The following is a 19,335-nucleotide window of genomic DNA, read 5'->3' on the forward strand; positions in this document are numbered from 1 at the left end:
GAATTGTGATTATAATCCGTCTGCTGTCTGTGATCTTTAAAGCAAGAGAATCCGTTCTTTTTCTCCTCTATTTAAAGAGTTTGTACAAGTAGTCTTCTTTTGTGCACTCCTTGGTTAAGCTTGGTAGTGTGCTTTTGACTCTTACCTCCCTTTTGGCGCAGATGCACTTGGCGAGCATTGTTTAGTGCTGATGCCCTGCATCAATGAAACCTTGTTTTTCAATTATTATTATTATTATTATTACTACTCATAATAATCATAAACACAAGGAGATTAATATCACTCGGATTGCCTAGCATGTCCTGATATCATGGAAGAATGTCTGGTAATCTGAGGTTAAGATAGAATCTAGGAGTGCTTAGAGACTGTAATTGGATGTGTATTATGCATTCTCTGTTGTTAGGATCTGATCTCTTACCTTTTCTGTTGTACATTGTGAAGCAGGACAATCTGTCTTCGTTTCACTCTGAACCAGCTCTTAATTGTACAATAGGTCTAAGTGGATCATGCTTGGTGCAGAGAAGTTTCAATGGCACCTGTGACGTAGGAGTACTAGAGTCTCAAAAGTACATAAAGTAGATCAAAACATGATACTGGCCATCTGTGACAAACGTTCAATAGAATACTCACCTGAACACCGTGTAATGTTTTCACATTGAAAATGTTTGTTTAGCCTATAGCACAAGTCCCTCAAAGGTTTCAGGGGAGGAAATGTACATTTTGACACAAGTTGGATGAAAGATTCAAATGACAGCATTTTTTAATTTTCGATCACTCATGCATGACTAAACTAGACGACGTGGTGCACACTGTTTTTGAACACTTGCTTGTTGTCTTTCATAATAAGTAGATTTCAAAGGAGTTCAGAGAAAATGTGTTACTGAATGTCTCTACTTCTTTCACTTAGCCAAGACAGAGTGACTTGGAGAAGTGCCGATGAACTTCCCTGGCTTTTCCAGCAACAGGGCAAAAAGCAGAAGTTGTACCAATGCCTTCTAAATTTGTTTGTATCGCAAAATCTTTACAAGAGGTGAGACAGTGTTCATGCCATGTATTGGCATATTTTTACAACGCAAATGACTTGTGCTTAGGCACAGGTGTATTATGCATATGAAGTCATAACTTACAGCAGCTTTTAGGGTGATTTGAAGGATGAATTTCTGTAGAAGATCCAAATAGAGTGGCTTGGAAATGTGAGCACCTCACTGAAATGTACACTTTATTCTATATATCACTTCTCTTTAGAGTGCTAATGTTAGTTTTTTGCTGCTTTTGAAATGTGTTGTGGTCTTGAATATGCGGAATGTAATGAAAAGATACGTTGAGATGCTTCCAACACACTCTCCACAGGAAGCACCTCAATGCACACAGTATGTCAATATTCAGCATGTGATCAAGCCATCAATTGTTATATAACAAAAAAAGGTTTTTGTTTGTTCTCTTCTTATTATATTAACTTTGAGAGTTTACCAGAGGTTGTGAGGTCCCCTGAGTAGGCATTGTAATCGGGTGTCATGGAGCAGACCACCACATTGCGAACGTAGCTGGGCAGCTGGGCATTCCACTGATGCAGTATCTCAGAATGGTGCTACATGACTGACCGGGAGTATCAAATTTGAAAAACCGCGGTAAGATAGAGGAGTTCTGCATTTGTCAAATAGTGTAAAAGTTGGGCTTCTTTGCATGCCAAGCCAATGCCATGAGTTAGTGGATAGTGGCATGTTCAAGCATTGTGAAATACCCATTCCAGACCGCGTTCTGTTCAGAGGATTCTGTTTGAGATTCCTAATCCAAGATGAAGGTGAGTCTTTCCGGTGATGTCAGTTCCTCTTTGAAGCGTAAATAAAAGAAGGCATTAACAAGTGAATGGTGTTCCCTTATTTTCCTTCTCATTTATTACCCACTAACTACTGTTTTTGTTCCTGATTTTTGCTCCTTTGCAACTGAATTTCTTTTTGGATTTTCCCGGATTCCTTTGTTGGCTCTGTTCTCTTTCCTGCTGTCAGAGAGAGCTTGATGCATAGCTTATCTACTTCTGCAGTACTCTTCATTTTCAATTGTGAACTCTAAGGTTGTCAATGAAGTTTTTACCCTTTTTCTTTTTCCTCCTAACTGGCACCTCTTATGCGGACACTTGACACCTTTCACATAAATATCTAAGTGCAGGGTGGCTTCTTGGAAGAGTCACCCTTTCCTCAGACAATGAAGAAAGAAACTTAACGAACCTTCTCAGCGTCCAGTACTTGGCCTCCCTGTGTGGTATCAGCAGACAGTATTGTATACAGTTCTTTTATATCTATTCATGGAATGGGCTTTGGATCTGCCCCTTGCTCATCATCTAATGGAATTTTGGTCTGTCTCAACTCACTACTACTTGTTAGATGTCTTTCATACATATTCACATGCTTAGCTTTTGATTGGATAAGTTGTAACCTTCCACTGCTGAGGTCAGGGGACTATTTTCTTTAACTCTGTTTCTGTAGCATTTCACTTCTGCACTCAATGGCAGTGCACGGTCCTTCCTCTTTTAACTTCTTCCCTTTTACTGTCTCCTTGGTTTGCAGTCAGTCTACTTTCTCAGTCCGGCAGCTCACTCCCCTCCTCCTTTCTCTTTCTTTCCACTGGCTCCGCTGCTCTTAATCTGCCCTCCAAATCTGCCCTGTTTTCCCCATCTGTAAGCTCCTCATTGCAGACTTTACACGGTAGACATGACCTCTTCTCCCCCCCCCCCCAACCAATTACCACTGTAAGCACTGGCTTGTACTGTTGTAGCACAATCATTAGCAAACTCAATAACATGAGGTAGCCATCCTGAAATTCTATTTTTTCTATTGTTTATTATAGTTCTATTGTTTCAAGGTGGCCACCACTGTGTGTTTAGATGCAAAGTGATGCAATGTGGTAACCATCTTGGAATAGTTTGTTTCTATTGTTTATTATAGTCATACCATTTTGTCAAGTTGCACCTTGGCAGCCATCTTGAAACAGTACCATTATAATGTAAAAAAAAAATGAATGTCAAGATGGCTGGCCAATGGTATTAGCTTTGCCAATAATTGAGCCACACCAACTTATTTTAATTGCTACCATTCCCTGTGTCTGTTTGTGTTTTTTTTAGTGACAGTCAGGAATTGCTGATTGGGAGCAGGTCATTAACCGCATGCAAAGCCAAGGCCAACTTCCACAGCTCAGCTCCATGTTGTGCGTGTTTGTCCTTGCATTTCTTATAATTTTGTCTTGAAAAGAGCATGTTGTCCTCTGCCCCTGCTTCACATGTTTTGGTTACCAACATTGCTTTCCAGTATCCCCGTTTATCCCCTCTGTTTTTTTGTATCGTCCTCTTCGCCTTCCTCTTAATAATACAGCAATGAGGTGCAGGCAGGAAAATGACAGGCGAAGAAGAGTATGTGCCATAAAGTCTTCATACCATGCTGAAAGACTTTCTCAGGATTTTCTTTGATTATGCACAGGAGTATGCATTTGCAGATGTGTTAGTTCATCTTGTAATTAAAAGTGTGTTTATGAAGAGGTTAACAACTTTCCTTTTGATGAAAAAACGTATTTCCTCGCACTACTGACAAAGTCTTTGCAACAATGTAAATTCTTAAATAGTAATTAAACTAATCTGTTAAATCCACTCCTTGCCCATTGAAATTTCAGTCTTCTCAGCCATACAGAGAGACCAACGAAGTCCTAGTAGGCCTGACCTAATCGGGAACATTGCTTTTAGAGGGGATTTCTCCTCCACTTCATCAGTCAGACAATGAATGAACCCCCTGTATGGACTACCCAGTTATTTACTATTTTATTATTATTTTATTATCTAATATTTTGTGCTCATTTGAGTGCATGTATCCTCAGTGGTGAGCAAGAGAAGCCCTCCTTTAGGAACAAGAATGAAAGAGGGAGTGTAGCTATACGTAAGTTGTGTTGTGAAGAGATGCATCTTTAAAGTTCTCTACATTTCTAGCAGGCTAGCTGCTGCAAAAATGTCCTTTGACAATTTTTGTTTCAAGTTTTGAGAGCAGACCAGGTGAAAAGTTTATTCAAGTTCTGGTTTTCTTCTTCCACAGGATCCCCTAGGTGAGGAGATTAGTTGCTCCTCCTAATTTTGGCAATTGATCTTTAAGAGGGTTGTAAGAGGATTGACCAAGGTAGATAGAGTTAAAGAGGATTTATCATTTCATAAAGACTAAAGAGAAGGGGGGGAAGTGGTCTGATGTTTCGCCTCTGGTACCCAAGCTTGCAGTAGAGTGGTTTATTGGTTTGGTAGTGTGTTAACTTTTCCGTAGAAGGCGGAGTTAGTTGAAAATTCTGGTGCTCATTGTTAAAAAATCCAAATTGTGATCCAAGATAGAGCAGTTTTTTGTACTAGGGAACCATAAGGTGTATCTTTAGTGAAGGTATTGGTTATCTTTCAAGACTGGACTGAACTGTGTAAGGGGTAAGAAGTGGTCAGCATAGGCAAGAAGAAACTGTTTTGGTAGTGTTTAATTGTAGAAAAAATGCAGCCATCCAATTTTCAATACCAATTATGTGAAATTGTAGATTACCAACGTCATCTGAAGCAGCTATGTTTGTAGCCTGATTCATTCAACAAAGTAGACTATAGCAAAGTTGTTTCTGCACTTAGATGCCCCTAAGATACTGTATTAAAGCTTAGCTCAACATACCCCCATTCCATCTCTGTGCAATAGTTTCTTCTAGCCCATCCCTACATCCATGACTACTACTTCAGAGAACCAGATGACATCCAGGGTTTAAATGGTTTACAAGACTCTTATCAGGGATCCTTCAAAAACTTTATTCCAAGTCACTGTTTTACAACTCTGTGATTTTGCTGTAGGATTGAAGGGGATTGGGCCACTTTTCAAAGAAATCCTAATTCTAAAGAATTCTAGGATTGATAAAATCATTCAAGAATCAAAATGAAGGAGAAACCAAGCTGTCCCAATAAACTCTTGAGCAGGAGTTAAGAGCTTATTGTCTCTTCTTCACACACCAAGGTGCTGATGACAGGTGAACAAAACTTAGTGTTTTTATCTCTGAAGTAATGTCTTCCCTGGCTCAGTGGGAAGATGACCCGGTTTACACATGCTGCTCTGCTACTCATTCTAATGTGTTTCTGACTGTTCCATAGGGTTTTCTGCAGAGAAGACACACATCACAACACCCTCGGCAAGTGTTCTACTTGATTTCTACTATTTACTGCTCTCCAACAGAATACTCAACTCTGCTGGAGATGAGGTTACCCAAATTAATGTGACTTTTAACATAGATGACAACTGTTTCTGTATCCATACCATAGCACGACTAATGCTTGTGAGGGGGTGATTGATAGTAGTGGGGTACAGGTCTTTTTATCTGCAACCAGATCGGGCAGCTCTGGTAAAAGTGTGTACACACATGACTGGGATTCCTGACTTCCCTTATAGTTTGAGATGTTTGCACACATGTAGTGTGATTGTAGTACCGTTGGTTGTAATGTCAGATAGCATAGGCCTTTAAGCAATAATTTCCTTATGCCCCTCTATGTGCCTCACTGCTGCTCATGTTTTCCTCCTCCCACTGCAGAGGCCATTGTAGCTAGGTTGTTGTGTGTTTGGTTTGACTCAACAGGACTTTCAGTTCAATTCCTCTTGCTCATTGCACTAAATGTCAGAAGTGGGATGCCAGAAGCAGCACCTTAACAAAGACTATGGGCATTGCTAACCAAGAGAGGTGTGCTGCCTGCCCACCACCCTACATCCCGTGGTCAGCTCTTTTGAGGTGCCTTCAGTATAGGATCGGAGAGTCTATTATGAATTATAACTAGCGAACGTTGCGCTGCAACTTAATTGTCTGAGGAAGCTGCCACTCTCTGATGTAATAAGCTGGTCCAATGAGTCAGGTATTTGAGATTACCCTTTACTTCAAGCAAAATGTCTGTATGCTCCTCCGAATGAAAGAGTGAACCAGTGGCAGGCCACCTAGTGTTGCTATGACCTGATGAAGGGGGTAGGCTGCCCTACATGCTTAGATCCTTCCTGAATTAGTTAAAGAAATGTGACAACCAGCTGCTGTCAACACTTTAGTGAATACTACCACCTAAGTGAGAAATGTATCCAAGTTTTGTTGCCCTTCCCTAACTAAAGACAAATGATGACAGGAATGGGACTCTGGGCTTTTCTCCATTTTCACAGAGAGAAAGATCTGATTTCAAGCCAAAATCAACAGATGAACAGGAGGCACTAAATAAGCCTACCATGCAAAAATTGTTCTAAGACTGGATTGCGCAAGGCTTTATTCCTCCAACTTGCGACTGCCCCACCTATTTGTGTGGTCTGTAAAACAATGCGCGCAGCACCCTGGCTACTCCCCTCATGATGCCTATTCTCAGCTCCCTTGACTTTAAAAATGTAACACACTCTTCAGGAGACCTGACACCCCTTTGGCTAGCAGTGTGCAATCAGTAGCTGAGAACAATGGCAGAGTGTTTTCCAAGCTACCATATACGTATTAGAGACAGCCATGTCCTGACTGCACACAGCCAGCATCTTCCACCAGCTGATCCAGCACCATCAGAATTGGTGGGCAAGCCATCAACTGTTGGTAGTACCCAGCCTAATTCATGATAAAAACTGCGACAGTCTGGAAAGCCAAATCCTTCTTTGTCAGCAGGGACTTTTAGAGTGTTTTTAGGTCTCGCCTAGCGTTGCGGCGCATGCGCTGCTCGCTTTGCGAGGCATGCTGTATTAGGGTATTTTTTTTTAGAAGTGGTGTGGAAGCCCTATCCATATTTTTCATTGGCTGGCGTCATCGTCCATGGTAAATGCTGGCTTCCAATTGATAATCAGGCACCTTAGTCCCTCCTTGTTACCGCCCTGTCTCCTTTTGAGACCGCCCATCAGGACTGGATCTTTTACTTGCGGCATTATACTGTCTCCTTCAATTAGTCTGTAAGCACTTTTTTTTTTCAGGACAAGCTCTCCCACTTTACCCACACATCTAGCGAGGCACGCCTTCATCTTCAACAATGGAAGATGCGCCTTTCATTTCTCTGGTGTGCTCCCCAAACTCTTTTCAATATTTACGTGCTTTTAGGAAGCAGCACGGCACAGGCGGCATGCTGCGCTGCTCACGAAAAACGTAACATTTTGAAAACATAGACTTTGGGAGCCTCGTCTTTTATTTCTCTAGCGCCGCACGCAAAAGTCTTTTTTTTCAATATTATATACTTTTAGTAACGAGCGCTGCCCGCCGCGCTGGTTACTAAAAGCACATAATATTGAAAAAAGAGACCAATAGGTCTCGTTTAATTTCTCCACTTCTCTCTAACCGGGACTGCCGCTTCCGAATCATTTGTTCCTTCCCCCCCGTAAACAAGGTTATTAATCTTGGCTGGGTGAGAGGGAGTAGACGGTCTTTTGCTTGAAATCAACTGCGGTGACAGAGACTGCTTCCCAGCCCGCTGCAGCTGCTTACAGGCCCCAACTCCTTGCCCCTCCCCTCTTAGTTCGGACTCCTGTCGGGGACTTACTCTTTACTCTCACTTCCCTTTTGTTTTTACGTACCTGTCCTTCCCCCCTCCCCCCCCCCCCGCCATCTGAATCAGGCAAGCTGCATGATTTCAGCCCCCACCCTCAAAGCCAGATGAACTGGTTATTCCCGTTTAATCGATATTCAGTGATCAACAGAAGTTCAATGTTTCAAAACATTGTCTGAAAAGCGGAGCACGTCTGCATTAACTACTCATTATTTGAAATTCAAATACTTCACAGGTATGGACTACACATTGGCTTTGTGCGCGCGTGCTTGCATCTTTGCTTGCAAGTCTACGCTTTTCTTTGCAGCTAGTGGGGTACTTTTGGTAGATAAACAACAAAATGTTACCTAAGAAACATCTTTGTTAGAAAGAAAAGGGAGAAGAGAGGAATTATAAACTACCTAATGTTCGTTATGCAGTTGTTACGTTTTGACTTGTGTTTTATTGTAACAGACATAACAAGAGATGAGAAGTTGTAGCTGCGTGTCATTTTGCCTTGCACGTTTTGACCGTGTATGTTTGATCACTTATTTTTTGCCCATTTAAAATATGTTATTGCAAATGGCCCAGTTTCACGAGGGGGACTTTCAGTCATCCCTTGTAAATGGCAGCTGCCCATCAGAGAACGCCATGTACAAATCTCTGTGCCAATGAGGGTGAACACCTTCTGGCATACCTGCAATTTAATTAGGATTAAAAAGGAGAAATGAAACTTAAAGCACATACTTAGTACATGCATGCACTCGCCACTGCACAGCTATCTCACAAACATAATAACAGTACAAGGTGGCTCAGAGAGTTAAACTTCACTGCTGACTTAGGTTGTTATAGGTGGACCATACTTCTGAGGTGGGTAAATGTTACATCTTTACAATGGGTAATGGTAACAGTTGTAGTTTTTATTTAAAGCACCTAGAGGTGACAGGAGCGGCGCTTAAAAAAATGTTATTCTTGTTCATAGGGATCTCAGTTCAAGGTAGCAACACACCTTAACAGCAGCCCCTGCAAAACGCCTAGTAGTAAGGGGTAATAATTCGCCTAACCTTTATGAGCATGGTGTGGCGCTGAAGCTCACTTCGTTAGTCATGTGGCGAGGAAGACTTACGAGGAGGCAGTGGCGTCACTAGGGGGGTGCGGGGGGTGCGGACCGCACCGGGTGACACCCTCACATGGGGTGACACCAATCTGGTTACGCTGTGTTGGCCAAACTTTCTCCACTCTATCAATAGACAGCTCTCTGCAGCGCAGCCTCGCCTCTGCTTTATAATCAGGACAGGAGAAACCCCTTAGCCGGCCGCCGGGCCAAGATCATTATCCAATTAGGCTATAACGACGTGAGGTGACGTCGACGTTCGAAACACGTCACTCACGTGGCTCCCGCTAGTCCTTCCGAGTTTCCTGCCCAGGGTGCTTTAGTTCCTTCAGGTATGGATAATGGCTCGGCTCCTTCTTAAAGATGGCCTTTTTAATCTATCTGTGGTTGATCGTTGCTCCTGTTCACTGCCTCCGTTGGTTCAGCCCTGCAGTATCCCCAAGGTACAAGTTTCCACACAGTGAAGGTGAGGGGCGAGGGGGGAGAGGGGGGGGGGGGAGGCTGCCGCACTAAGTTCAGCGAGATCTCACCGCCCCGTCCCACACGTAATTTCCAGTAAAAGCAGCTGCTGAGGATAAAAAACGCCGGCGGCTCCCTGTTAGCACTCCGGTCGGGTCCCTTGCTGGCAGGGAGGCTTTAATCCCCAAAGAAATACCCCCACGACTCAGGCCCGGTTCTAGACCCTGGCCCACCCAAACAGGAGCCTTGGCCCTCGCAGTGAGGACTTGAAGGCAGGCGCGCACACACACAGTTTTAGAGATTATCGCAGCCGCACCCGAGTACTTCACAGGTCTTTAAAAGACCATTTACATGTTAACGAGGCTTTGTTTATTTTTTTACCCCTTCATCTCCACGTGGCAAAGGCGACAATGTTCTGCTGCGTGGATATTTCGTTTTCTATGCAGCGCAGGAGAAAATAAGTTTCTTTATTCCGATTCACCTTTCCTGACCCCTGCAGCTGTTTATCACATCAGGCTGTGACACAAAGTGACTAATGGAGTAGGTAAGAGAATGTGTTACTATTTAGTTTTTTTTTTTTTAAATATGCACAGGCCCAGCAGGACACATACTTCGTGAGTGCTTCGTTTAAACAGTTTTTATCATTATCATGGCCGATGCAGATGCAGGACAACAATAAGACAATAAAAAATGCCCAGATAACGCTGGTGATTAATGATCCTGCTGGAGAGCAATCATTTGTCTGTTAGTTTTTAAATGCAGATGAACTGTATTTTATGTGGAAGCTCAGTGGGTTACTGCCTTTGTCACAGCGATCCTTGTGCTACTTGCAGTTCAGAAGTTACAATTCTAACGTAGGACAGTGACCAATGAACTGTCATCAAAGAGCTGCATACAAACATGAATGGTATACTTACAACTTCGCTTTCTATTGTTGTGATATAGTTAGAACTTCCCCAGTCTTTCATTATTCTAATGTTGCTAAAATGAGTATGTTTGGGCAGATATACATTTGTATCAGTAAAGCTGACCCCCATGGAAATACTCTTTAAATCCTAAGGTTGTGTTTCCCCAGACCAAACCCTCTTAAAATATACTGCTCACCAGTATGGATGACATGTGATTCATACACCCTGTAATACTCATTGGCTTATGTGGCATTCCCTATAGACTGATTTACATACTTGTATGATTCATTGTCTGTATAATGTGTGCGTGGTGTAAAGTACTGACACACACTACACTGATATGAGTAGCGCTGTACAACAAATGAAATGCATATGAGAGAGGGGCTACGTAAAGATGAGGGGCACTGTTGGAGGGTGGCAGTGAGGGAATCCGAGGAGGAGGTCAATAGGGGGAGGGGCTACAGAGAGATGAGGGGCACTGTTGGAGGGTGGCAGTGAGGGAATCCGAGGAGGAGGTCATAAGGGGGGGGGGGCTATGGGGAGATGAGGGGCACTTGTGGCATGTGGCAGTGAGGGAATCGGAGGAGGTCAATTGGGGGCCGTGGAGGGATGAGGGGCCCTGTTGGAAGGTGGTAGTAAAGGTATTTACGGAGAAAGATGTTTTTAGTGCGGCGCCAAAAAAGACTTTCGCATCAGCGCTGAAGCCGGCTCTGTCATGGCCTTTCTGTTTTTGTTTATTTAATTAGCAGTCGGCTCGTTAGGGCAACTGTGGAACATACTTTAAAGTGCGTGCTAATTATATTTACCGCTATATTCAATGTTTTAAGTTTGAAGGTGATTTTACTAATGTTTTTAGAGGGAAAAATGAAAGTGGAGCCCGATGGTGCCTGATATGGGGCTGGGGCCCAAGGTCAGCTGTGAGATAAGGTGCACTGGAGAGGAGTAGTGGATAATCAAGCCTGTAAGGGAGTGCGTTGCAGAGTCCGGGGTCAGGTGGAGGTAGTAATGAAGAGGGATTCTCACTGAAGGCTCGCAGAAAGGGAGCCTGAGAAGTGTCACTTTCCTGATACTCCCACCTCAGAAACCTCCTCTTCCGATCTAAGGGACATTACATGGAAAAAACACTTTTTGAGAGTGATAATATTTAGAAAGAGATTTGGAAAAGAGTGCGTTTTACTGGGCCTTGTAAGACTAAGAAGAGATAAAGGAGGGCCCTGAAGCAGGCCTGTAGGGCCCGTCTAGACATATATGCGACAAATCGAGCCCGCAGTGGCTCACCCAAATGCACCCTTGGCCCACCCAAATAAAAATTCCTGGAGCCGGGCCTGCCACGACTGTAGGCACCCTATGAGGGTAAGAAAACACAAAGGATCTCACCTCTGGAGATCAGCCTGGCGGAAGGTCTGTATGCCGCCACGAGCACGTCGTTCCTGGGTGATTCCGAGTGAGCAGGACAGCTCCTGCACTGGAAATAAACTATTATAATATCAGCTTGGCTGTACTCTGTGAAGCCTGTGGGGAGATGATATGTGCAGGGGGGGGGGGGGGCCAAGAGTGCATACATGCCAACATTTCAGAAGAGCAAAGTGGGAGTTTTTGGGAAAAAATCGGGAGAATGTGGCCTTTAATCGGGTTACTGTCATATATGGGCTTTGGAAGTGAGCTGCTGCAGGATCGGAAATTTGAAACGCAAATGTACATTTTATTCTTACCTTTCAGAAGCATGGAGCGCAATGGCAGGCAGCGAGAGGGTGATGCAAGTGTTGTGCACTGGCCTGGCAGGTTGCTGGCAGTGCATACACCAACCCCCCCTCGTGTGTGGCAGTCGCATCCGAGTACTTCACAGGTCTTTAAAAGACCATTCGTTTGTTAATGGGGCTTTGATGGTTTTTCACCCCTTCTAGAGCCCCTGCATCGCCACTGACTATTGCTGGAAGAATTAGCACGTTATACAATACCAAGCCCTGTCAGCTGAAACGCCAAGGAATCGGGTTTCTGGATGCTTGATTCGGGAGGCGGGAGACTAGCCTTGAAATCAGTAGTCTCCCGCCTGAATCGGGAGGGTTGGCATATCTGCAGGAGTGAGTGACAGAGATGGCAGACATTTCGTTCAAAATGGAAGCTTACACAGATCTGTGGCCTATCTAAACCACATTAATAACTTCATTTCTAGACATCAGAAGAAATTAGTTTCAATTGCAATTATGTAAATATGTCTATACATGTAGAATCATGTGTAAGAATGCATAGTACACGTTATTATTGAAACATAACACTCGAAAAACCTTTCCACAAGTGCTCATGTAAGATGTTTACCTATAAGCCTCCCGATTTGGGAGTCCACATGTTAGATAAATCCTGGAATGAGCGCATTTGACCAACCTGAGTTTCCTGTACTAAAGGTGCCTATGGTAGAGTTTACTGTGTTATTATGGATGCTTGTGATGCATTTTTTCTATAGACATCTTTTATTGTTTTTTATCAAAATAACAGTAACAAATACATAAACAAAAGCCATCTCCAACCATTTGACATAGAGAATCAGGTCATCACAGCTCTTCTCATATAATAACACTGGAGTATTACTCCCAGGTCAAAAGTACGGAATAAGTCACCAGGCATCTGTATCATTAGATTTCACTTTGTCATCTGAGGAGAGTACCTGTGAGCCCCTCAGGTCTACAAAGTTACCCCCCATACTCCCAAGTCCCTCTCTGCCTTCTCATCACGCTACATTTTGTTAGGTGCGCCTCATCTGCCACAGCCCATTCAATCACATCCTTCGCCCATCTTTCCACACTGGGACCAGCCTGAACCATCCAGGTAATTGCAACCCTTCTCTTAGCCAAAAATAACAACAGGTGTAAGAACTTATCCATCCCACAACAGGCAATCAACCAGATTCGTCTCTATTGGCATTCTCACTATGGTCCCGTTATTTGTCAACTGTGTCCACTGGCGGACTCGGAGCGGAGGAGGTCCATGTGGTAAGTCATGAGGGGTGACACCATGAGTTACCCGCACCGGGTGACACCAACCCTAGTGACGCCACTGCGAGGAGGTAATTAGTGTGAGAGTCTGCTGTCTACACCGGTGACACTAGTTGTTTTCCTGCTTCAGCAGAAATTGTATTGCTGCACATTAAAAGGAGCCCTATGGTTTCATCTGAAGACAGCATAATTTGAAAAGCAGTAAATTCATCGACGCAGCATGCTTCCGACAGACACCCCCCTTCGGCCTGCAGGGAATGGTGTAATTATTTCGTAGACCATGCACGTGGTACATAACTTTTCTTATCAAGTGTTGGTGTGCAAACACCAGGAAGAAAGTGCACAGGCGATTTGTCAGGGTGGTAGCAAGCAGAAGAGGGGCACTGGCAAAATGGAAGTTTACCAGCGATGCTCTAGTTTTCGAAGGTTGTTGCAGAGTGTTTGGGTTTTGATTAGAAATCGGGTTTGCTGATGTCTAGACTGAAGTGGATGTAATTTATGTCCCTGGAGGCACTCCAGCTAATTCCTGGCTAGAGGTTTTGTTTTCCAGTGATGCAAAGAGCGTTCGGATTCAATCTTCTTGCTAAGTCGTCGGAGGTGACCCAGGAAACATCGACCGGATCACATAACAGTTTTGTGTCGGAGGCATTTGAGTTTATTCCACATAATTCAGATAAAGAAGACGAACAACTAGTTACATAACTTGCCTTCTACGTTCCAGGCTTGGCTTCACCTAAGGAAATAATTCGGTCCTGGAGAACTCTATTATTATTCTGTTCCTCATTACCTCATTTTCCGCTATCAGGGGTAATTAGAAACAGTCTGACTCCGGTTTGATGCACTAAATAAATGGCTGAATATTTCCATTAATATTTATAGTTCTGGTCAAAATTGTGGGGCTCTGGAAACATGCCATCATTAGGATAAAATAACCCTTTCTAGACTCTTCCCTCCTTTACCCCTCCTTGCATCATCTCATACCTCTTTTACTATTCAGATCTCCCAAACAAGCCTTTCTAAACCCTTCCCTCTGACTCTTTCCCCCCTCCACCTTGTGTCTACTCATCCCAGAACTCCTCCTATTGCTATGAGCTTAAAACAAAAAGTATTTGCAATGCAATAGGTCTCGCGTTTGCGAGAGTTTGAGCTATTGGCATTATAAATGATAATGCCTTTTATTTATGTGCTTTGAAAACCTGCAAGTGGTGCGTAAACTCACACTTTGTACTGATAGTTCTTGCTTACAAGAAGGAAAAATGTCAGTAAAAGAGGTGCAGTTACTGCCAACCTTGCTTCTCATAAGCAACGACTAGAAGTACAAAGTGTGTGTTTCCGCTGCAAGTTTTCATAACACATAAATAAAAGGCATTGTCATTTACAATGCCAATAGCTCAAACTCTCGCAAAAGCGAGACCTATTGCATTGCAAATGCTTGTTTAATATTGATTTCAAACAGAGTCTCAAAGTCAGAGTAGATCTGATCAGGCCTTTTGATCTGAAGTTGCAGTATGACTTATACAAATTACATATAAGAAAGAGCAAGTCAAATAAAACCAGAAATAAATGCACATTAATGATAGTTAAAATCCCAAAAAGCAAGAACAGTTTAAACTCGTCCTCGTCGGCGATGATGCACTGGTGCTGGCGTATGACGTAGGGGCGGGGCTACGGGAAGCGGGAGTTCGGCGTACAGCACAACAGAGCCTCAGTCTATGGTTACCAGACTAGTTCTACCCTCCAGTTTAAACTCAGTATAAAGAAGAGACCGGTTTCGCTTGACAAATAATTAATGTTTATTCATAGCGAACACCAACAAATCCTACAAAAGAGCTAATCTGGTATTTTAATTTATACATAAACACCCCACATTTTTATTCACGCAAACTAGATTAAAACCTTCATGATTGGAACCCCAATAGTTTTGATTTCACCAATTACTTTCAAGAAGAATATAGCTGTATGGGTAGATTTGTTTGGGTTGATTGATTCAAGTCATCTAAGTTTTCTGTTGCTAAGAGGTTTGAGTCACATTTGTGTCTATTGGATTATCCTTCCCTCTGACATGGCAGCGAAAGAACGGTTACTATGACTTTTAAGAAGTCGAAATACTTTAAACCATAGAGGTCAGTTTAGAGTTTTTTTATTGATGTCTCTCAGTGTCACCATATCACAGGAGCGTCAATGCTTAAGCTAGTTTTTGTCATGGGCAATCAGTATTTAGTCCTAGAAAGGCTCGAGGAGTAAGGCACTGTAATTAAGGCATTTAGAAAAAGTATTTTATTAGTTTCATCCAATCATATAAACAGCTCACAGTAGTAAGTTTCATATTCAACCATTTGTCATGCACAGGATGAAAAGAGGCAACCGTTAAATAGATAAAAAGAGCGAACCCACAGTGTTGCTATATTGAGGACGATATTGAAACGGGTACATCATAACTCAGTGTTACACAACGTACCGCCACAAAACGAATACACCTGTAGTCCAACTCAAGACATTCAGTCTGCTCCAGATGCAGTGTTCATTGTGACACCGCATCAGGAGGATGCGACAAGTTCTATACAAATTTGCACCAGCCATACAAATCATCATCAATCTTATTTGTTCTTGTCATATGGATATCTTCAGTTAATGCCCATTCTCTGAAATCTTTCAATCACAATTCCAACGCGGATCTGTCCGCTTGGAACAAACAAATCATTATGCGTTGATTGACAAGTAAGAGGTAAAAGGTAGCAATTTAATATCAGATTGTTGCCTTCTTAAGTACTGATAGTAGGCCATGTAATCATTTCTTGGGGGACTTGTCTACCATGTGTGTATCATGTTTATTTTGATGGTAATAACAGAGGGACTTCGAACAAGGTGTACAGGACTTACTAGATAAGGAGAATTGTTTTTCCATTCAAGAATAATGACAGCTTGAGAAATCCCTCTTTGTGCTGAATATACTTTTAATATCTCTGGATTTGTTTTATGTTGATTAGGGGTTACTTTGCTGAGCTACTGAGCTATTGGCACTTTATTGGGAAAGATAAAAACTCAATGGCAGCTGAATATTTCGACTCACTGAAACAGTACGAAAAGAACTGTGAAGGAGAGGAGAGCATGGCCTGCCTGGCTGATCTCTACGAAACACTTGGACGATTTCTGAAGGACCTGGGTCTTCTCAATCAGGTACATGATTATTTCTCCTGTTTACTAACTACTTAGGCTAGGTTGCTTGTAGCTTTCAACTGCAATGACCGGTTAGAACTAAAACTCATACATCAGTGTTGCTTTGTAGAAGAGGAGCTTGGGGAACTTTTGTTGACCAATATGGGATGCGTGGTATTGGTGAGTTAGTTATATTTAGACATTATTGTGTTTGTTCGTATTGTTGTAAGGTTTTGCTCAGTCTTTCAGTGAAATAGTCTAAGTCCACATGATGTTTGGAAATCGGTATGTTCTAGCAAAGTAGGTCCCATATGTGATTTTAAGAATAATTAGCCAGATGCCATCATTCTCTGTTGGTGCACACAGATTGTGTCTTTCTAGTGTACTGTAGGGTTGTCCAGCATTCATGCATGTTTCCTTGTGTAGAACCACAAGACAAATTCATATCTTAGACTGCTTTTGGATATTGGGCACCTGTTTTAATCAGACAAGGCTTCGTGATGCAACCACTTTGCTAGGGAATTTCCTGAAACAATATTTAAATAGCATTTTGATTCTATAGTTAGATGACAATCTGAAGGGAGCTTGCTTTTTATGTAGTGTACCATAAAGAGGTACACTATGTGGAAAATTCAAATGACCCTTGTTGGTTTACAGGGTTTAAATTAATAATCCCAAATGCTCTCTTTTGTGGTAGTGTGTGCAAGCAATTTAGGCTTATCAGAGGGTAGTGTTAATGCATTTGTTGAACACACTCAGAGTCAATAAATGAGACACACACTCAAGAAAAAACTCGAGACCAATTTAGAAAAATAAGTTATTCTTATATATTTTTTAATACTAAGAACTTCAATCTTAGTTAGATACTTTTCGAGATAGTGATTTTACAAGAAATAGAAAATGCACTGTGTTTGCAAAGTAACGCAGTAATGTAATCCTATGGAAAAAACATAGACTGCATACGGTCAGTTGCCAATGACTTACAGGACTGTTCTTCTGGACTTAAGGTAAGTATGGGTCAAGGTCTAAGGCAGCACGAACAGGTCACCTTGGTCGGCTCTGGGGCGTCCGGGTGCAGAGATGCTTTTTGGCATCTGGAGCCTCCTTGAAGTTAATGGGGAATGGTAAAAAAGAAGCTGCAAGTAAACACTAGGGGACTAGTCCGGTTCAACTCAAAGTGGGGCTTGGATCTTTAGGGTTTCTGGAGCCGGGATGCACCGTCAATCGAACTGGACTCAGGCTGTGGGGCTCATATGCAGTGATCTTTTGTCCGGCAGTTTGCAGTGATCCGAGTCACTTGGTTTTCGAGGACTTTCAGAAAGAGGCTGCATGCTGGGACGAGTCTGGTGAGTCTCACAGGTTAACTCAATTCTTGGGGGTCTCATGGTATTCGAGACACTGTCAGTCATGCTGAACTCAGGCTCAGGCGCAGTGGTCTTTTGTCCGGCGGGTCGCGGCATTCAGAGACACTTGCTTTAGGTGACGACCTGGAGATGGGGATGGCTGGACCACTCTCTGGGCTGGTTTCTGCGGTGCCAAGATCCCTCGTCAGCTGGTCGGTCACTGTAGGGTTGACCAACATGTCTTGGCTGCTACAAGGGGTCCAGTACCCCAGGTATTGGTGCTGGAGAGTTTCTGGAGGGGTATAGTGTCTAGTTACTTGCTTGGGAAATGGGGCTAACCCCTTAGAGCATGGAACACCTCCTCCTGGGTGGCTGCTGCATCAGTGAGTCTGGTTGTCAGCAGTTCAGTGAAGCGGAGCGTGCAAACCGTGCCTGCAGGACGCAGAGGAGTAGCTCCTCTACTCCAAGGGAGATGCTATTTTGATTTTGAAGTACTGTCAGCTCTCCAAGGGTTTTGAGGGTGCACAGCTGCAGGACAAGTCATGATCTTGCAATTGTCAGGACGGTAGGCAGGGTCTGGCACCACATCTGGTTCTGGTCCACAGTTCTTGCTTCTCCGGCTCTTCTTGGGCCTTCTTCTTTTGGAGTCAGTTGAATCTTAGTTCCTGGTGTCTGAGGTCACCTAAATACTGAAATTAGGGGTGTTAAGGGGAGTGAAGGCTAGTAGCCAATAGGCCACTTACCCTTCAGGTCACTGCATCCCCCCCCCTATATAACCACTTTTGTAGGGAGTGGACATAATTGTGTCCCAGAGTTCCTAATTCCACCAAAATCAAGATGGTGGAATCCTTTTTAGTGGGTCACATAAGGCAGCCCACCTTTGGGATGTGTAGTGCACCACACCTCCCTGCATATTTAATTTCCCACCTGTCCTGGTGCCAAGTGAGCCTCACGGCAGAGGGTGGCCTCTCCCAGGTCTGGGGTAAGCCGGGTTCGTATTTCAAAGGTGGCAGGGACTTTGAAGTCCCTGGCGCTGATATGCTAAACCTCTAGCCATCCTGCTGCAGGAGGTGTGAACACCTTCCTCCGGAGCAGGCATTGTTTCTGGCCTCAGAGAGCATGTAGGGGTCAGAAACTTGTCTGTGGTGGCAGGCGGGACTTTACCAGTCAGCCAGCACACTAGAGGCTGGTAGGTTTTATGGGGCACCTCTACTGGCAGCAGTATGGATTTATTAAGACAAGGCGTTTGGTACAAAATACCATAGGTTTCATTGAAACCACCATGTAACTGGGAAACTCCTAATGACCAGTGCCTAGTACATCTACTTAAGATAGCTTCCCTCTTCACTTGTACTATCTTGTAATTGAACTAGACAACACAGGGGCATATGTTCCCGTGCAGATCTGTCCACCCATGCACCCTGCTGAAGGGGTAACTTACATATATTTCATGCAGTGTCTGTGGGTATGGCACACAGGTGTCAAGTAGTTAATATAAACCCATATAGGATCTGCGCGTTTAGACAACATACACTGTAGGAGTGGTGTCCAGACTGATTCCGAACACCCCTACCGGGTATGTCAGCCTGTATACCAGCTAGCTCACAGTGCCACTGGAAACCCCTCTTACCAAGGAGAGACAAGTTCTTGGCAACTATCGCACATGACAACCCTGTCCCATCAGGGATCGTGGAAACCGTGAGATACTTTTCGCTCAGTCACTCATGCTCACCTCGTCTCAGAGAGATACACAGAAAAAACGTTGAAGTTTTTCAATAAGCATTTCTTGAACCAGCGTCATTCTAGTGTAAAATAGGTGTGCTGAAACAACCACTAGACAGTAACAGATATAAATGATTAT

The 19,335-nt window shown here is 43.3% G+C and overlaps 1 protein-coding gene across 1 annotated transcript in view; it reads left to right on the plus strand.

Moving 5' to 3' along the window:
• NPHP3 (nephrocystin 3) overlaps positions 1-19,335 on the plus strand; it is a 342,323-nt gene that overhangs the window by 159,034 nt on the left and 163,954 nt on the right. The window contains exons 20-21 of the mRNA XM_085630683.1: positions 908-1,030; positions 15,963-16,152. Of these exons, the coding sequence (XP_085486809.1) occupies positions 908-1,030; positions 15,963-16,152 (313 nt within the window). The remainder of the gene's footprint in view (positions 1-907; positions 1,031-15,962; positions 16,153-19,335) is intronic.

This window comes from Triturus cristatus, chromosome 10, assembly GCF_964204655.1.
Source record: "Triturus cristatus chromosome 10, aTriCri1.1, whole genome shotgun sequence".
Classification (NCBI taxonomy): Eukaryota; Metazoa; Chordata; class Amphibia; order Caudata; family Salamandridae; genus Triturus; species Triturus cristatus.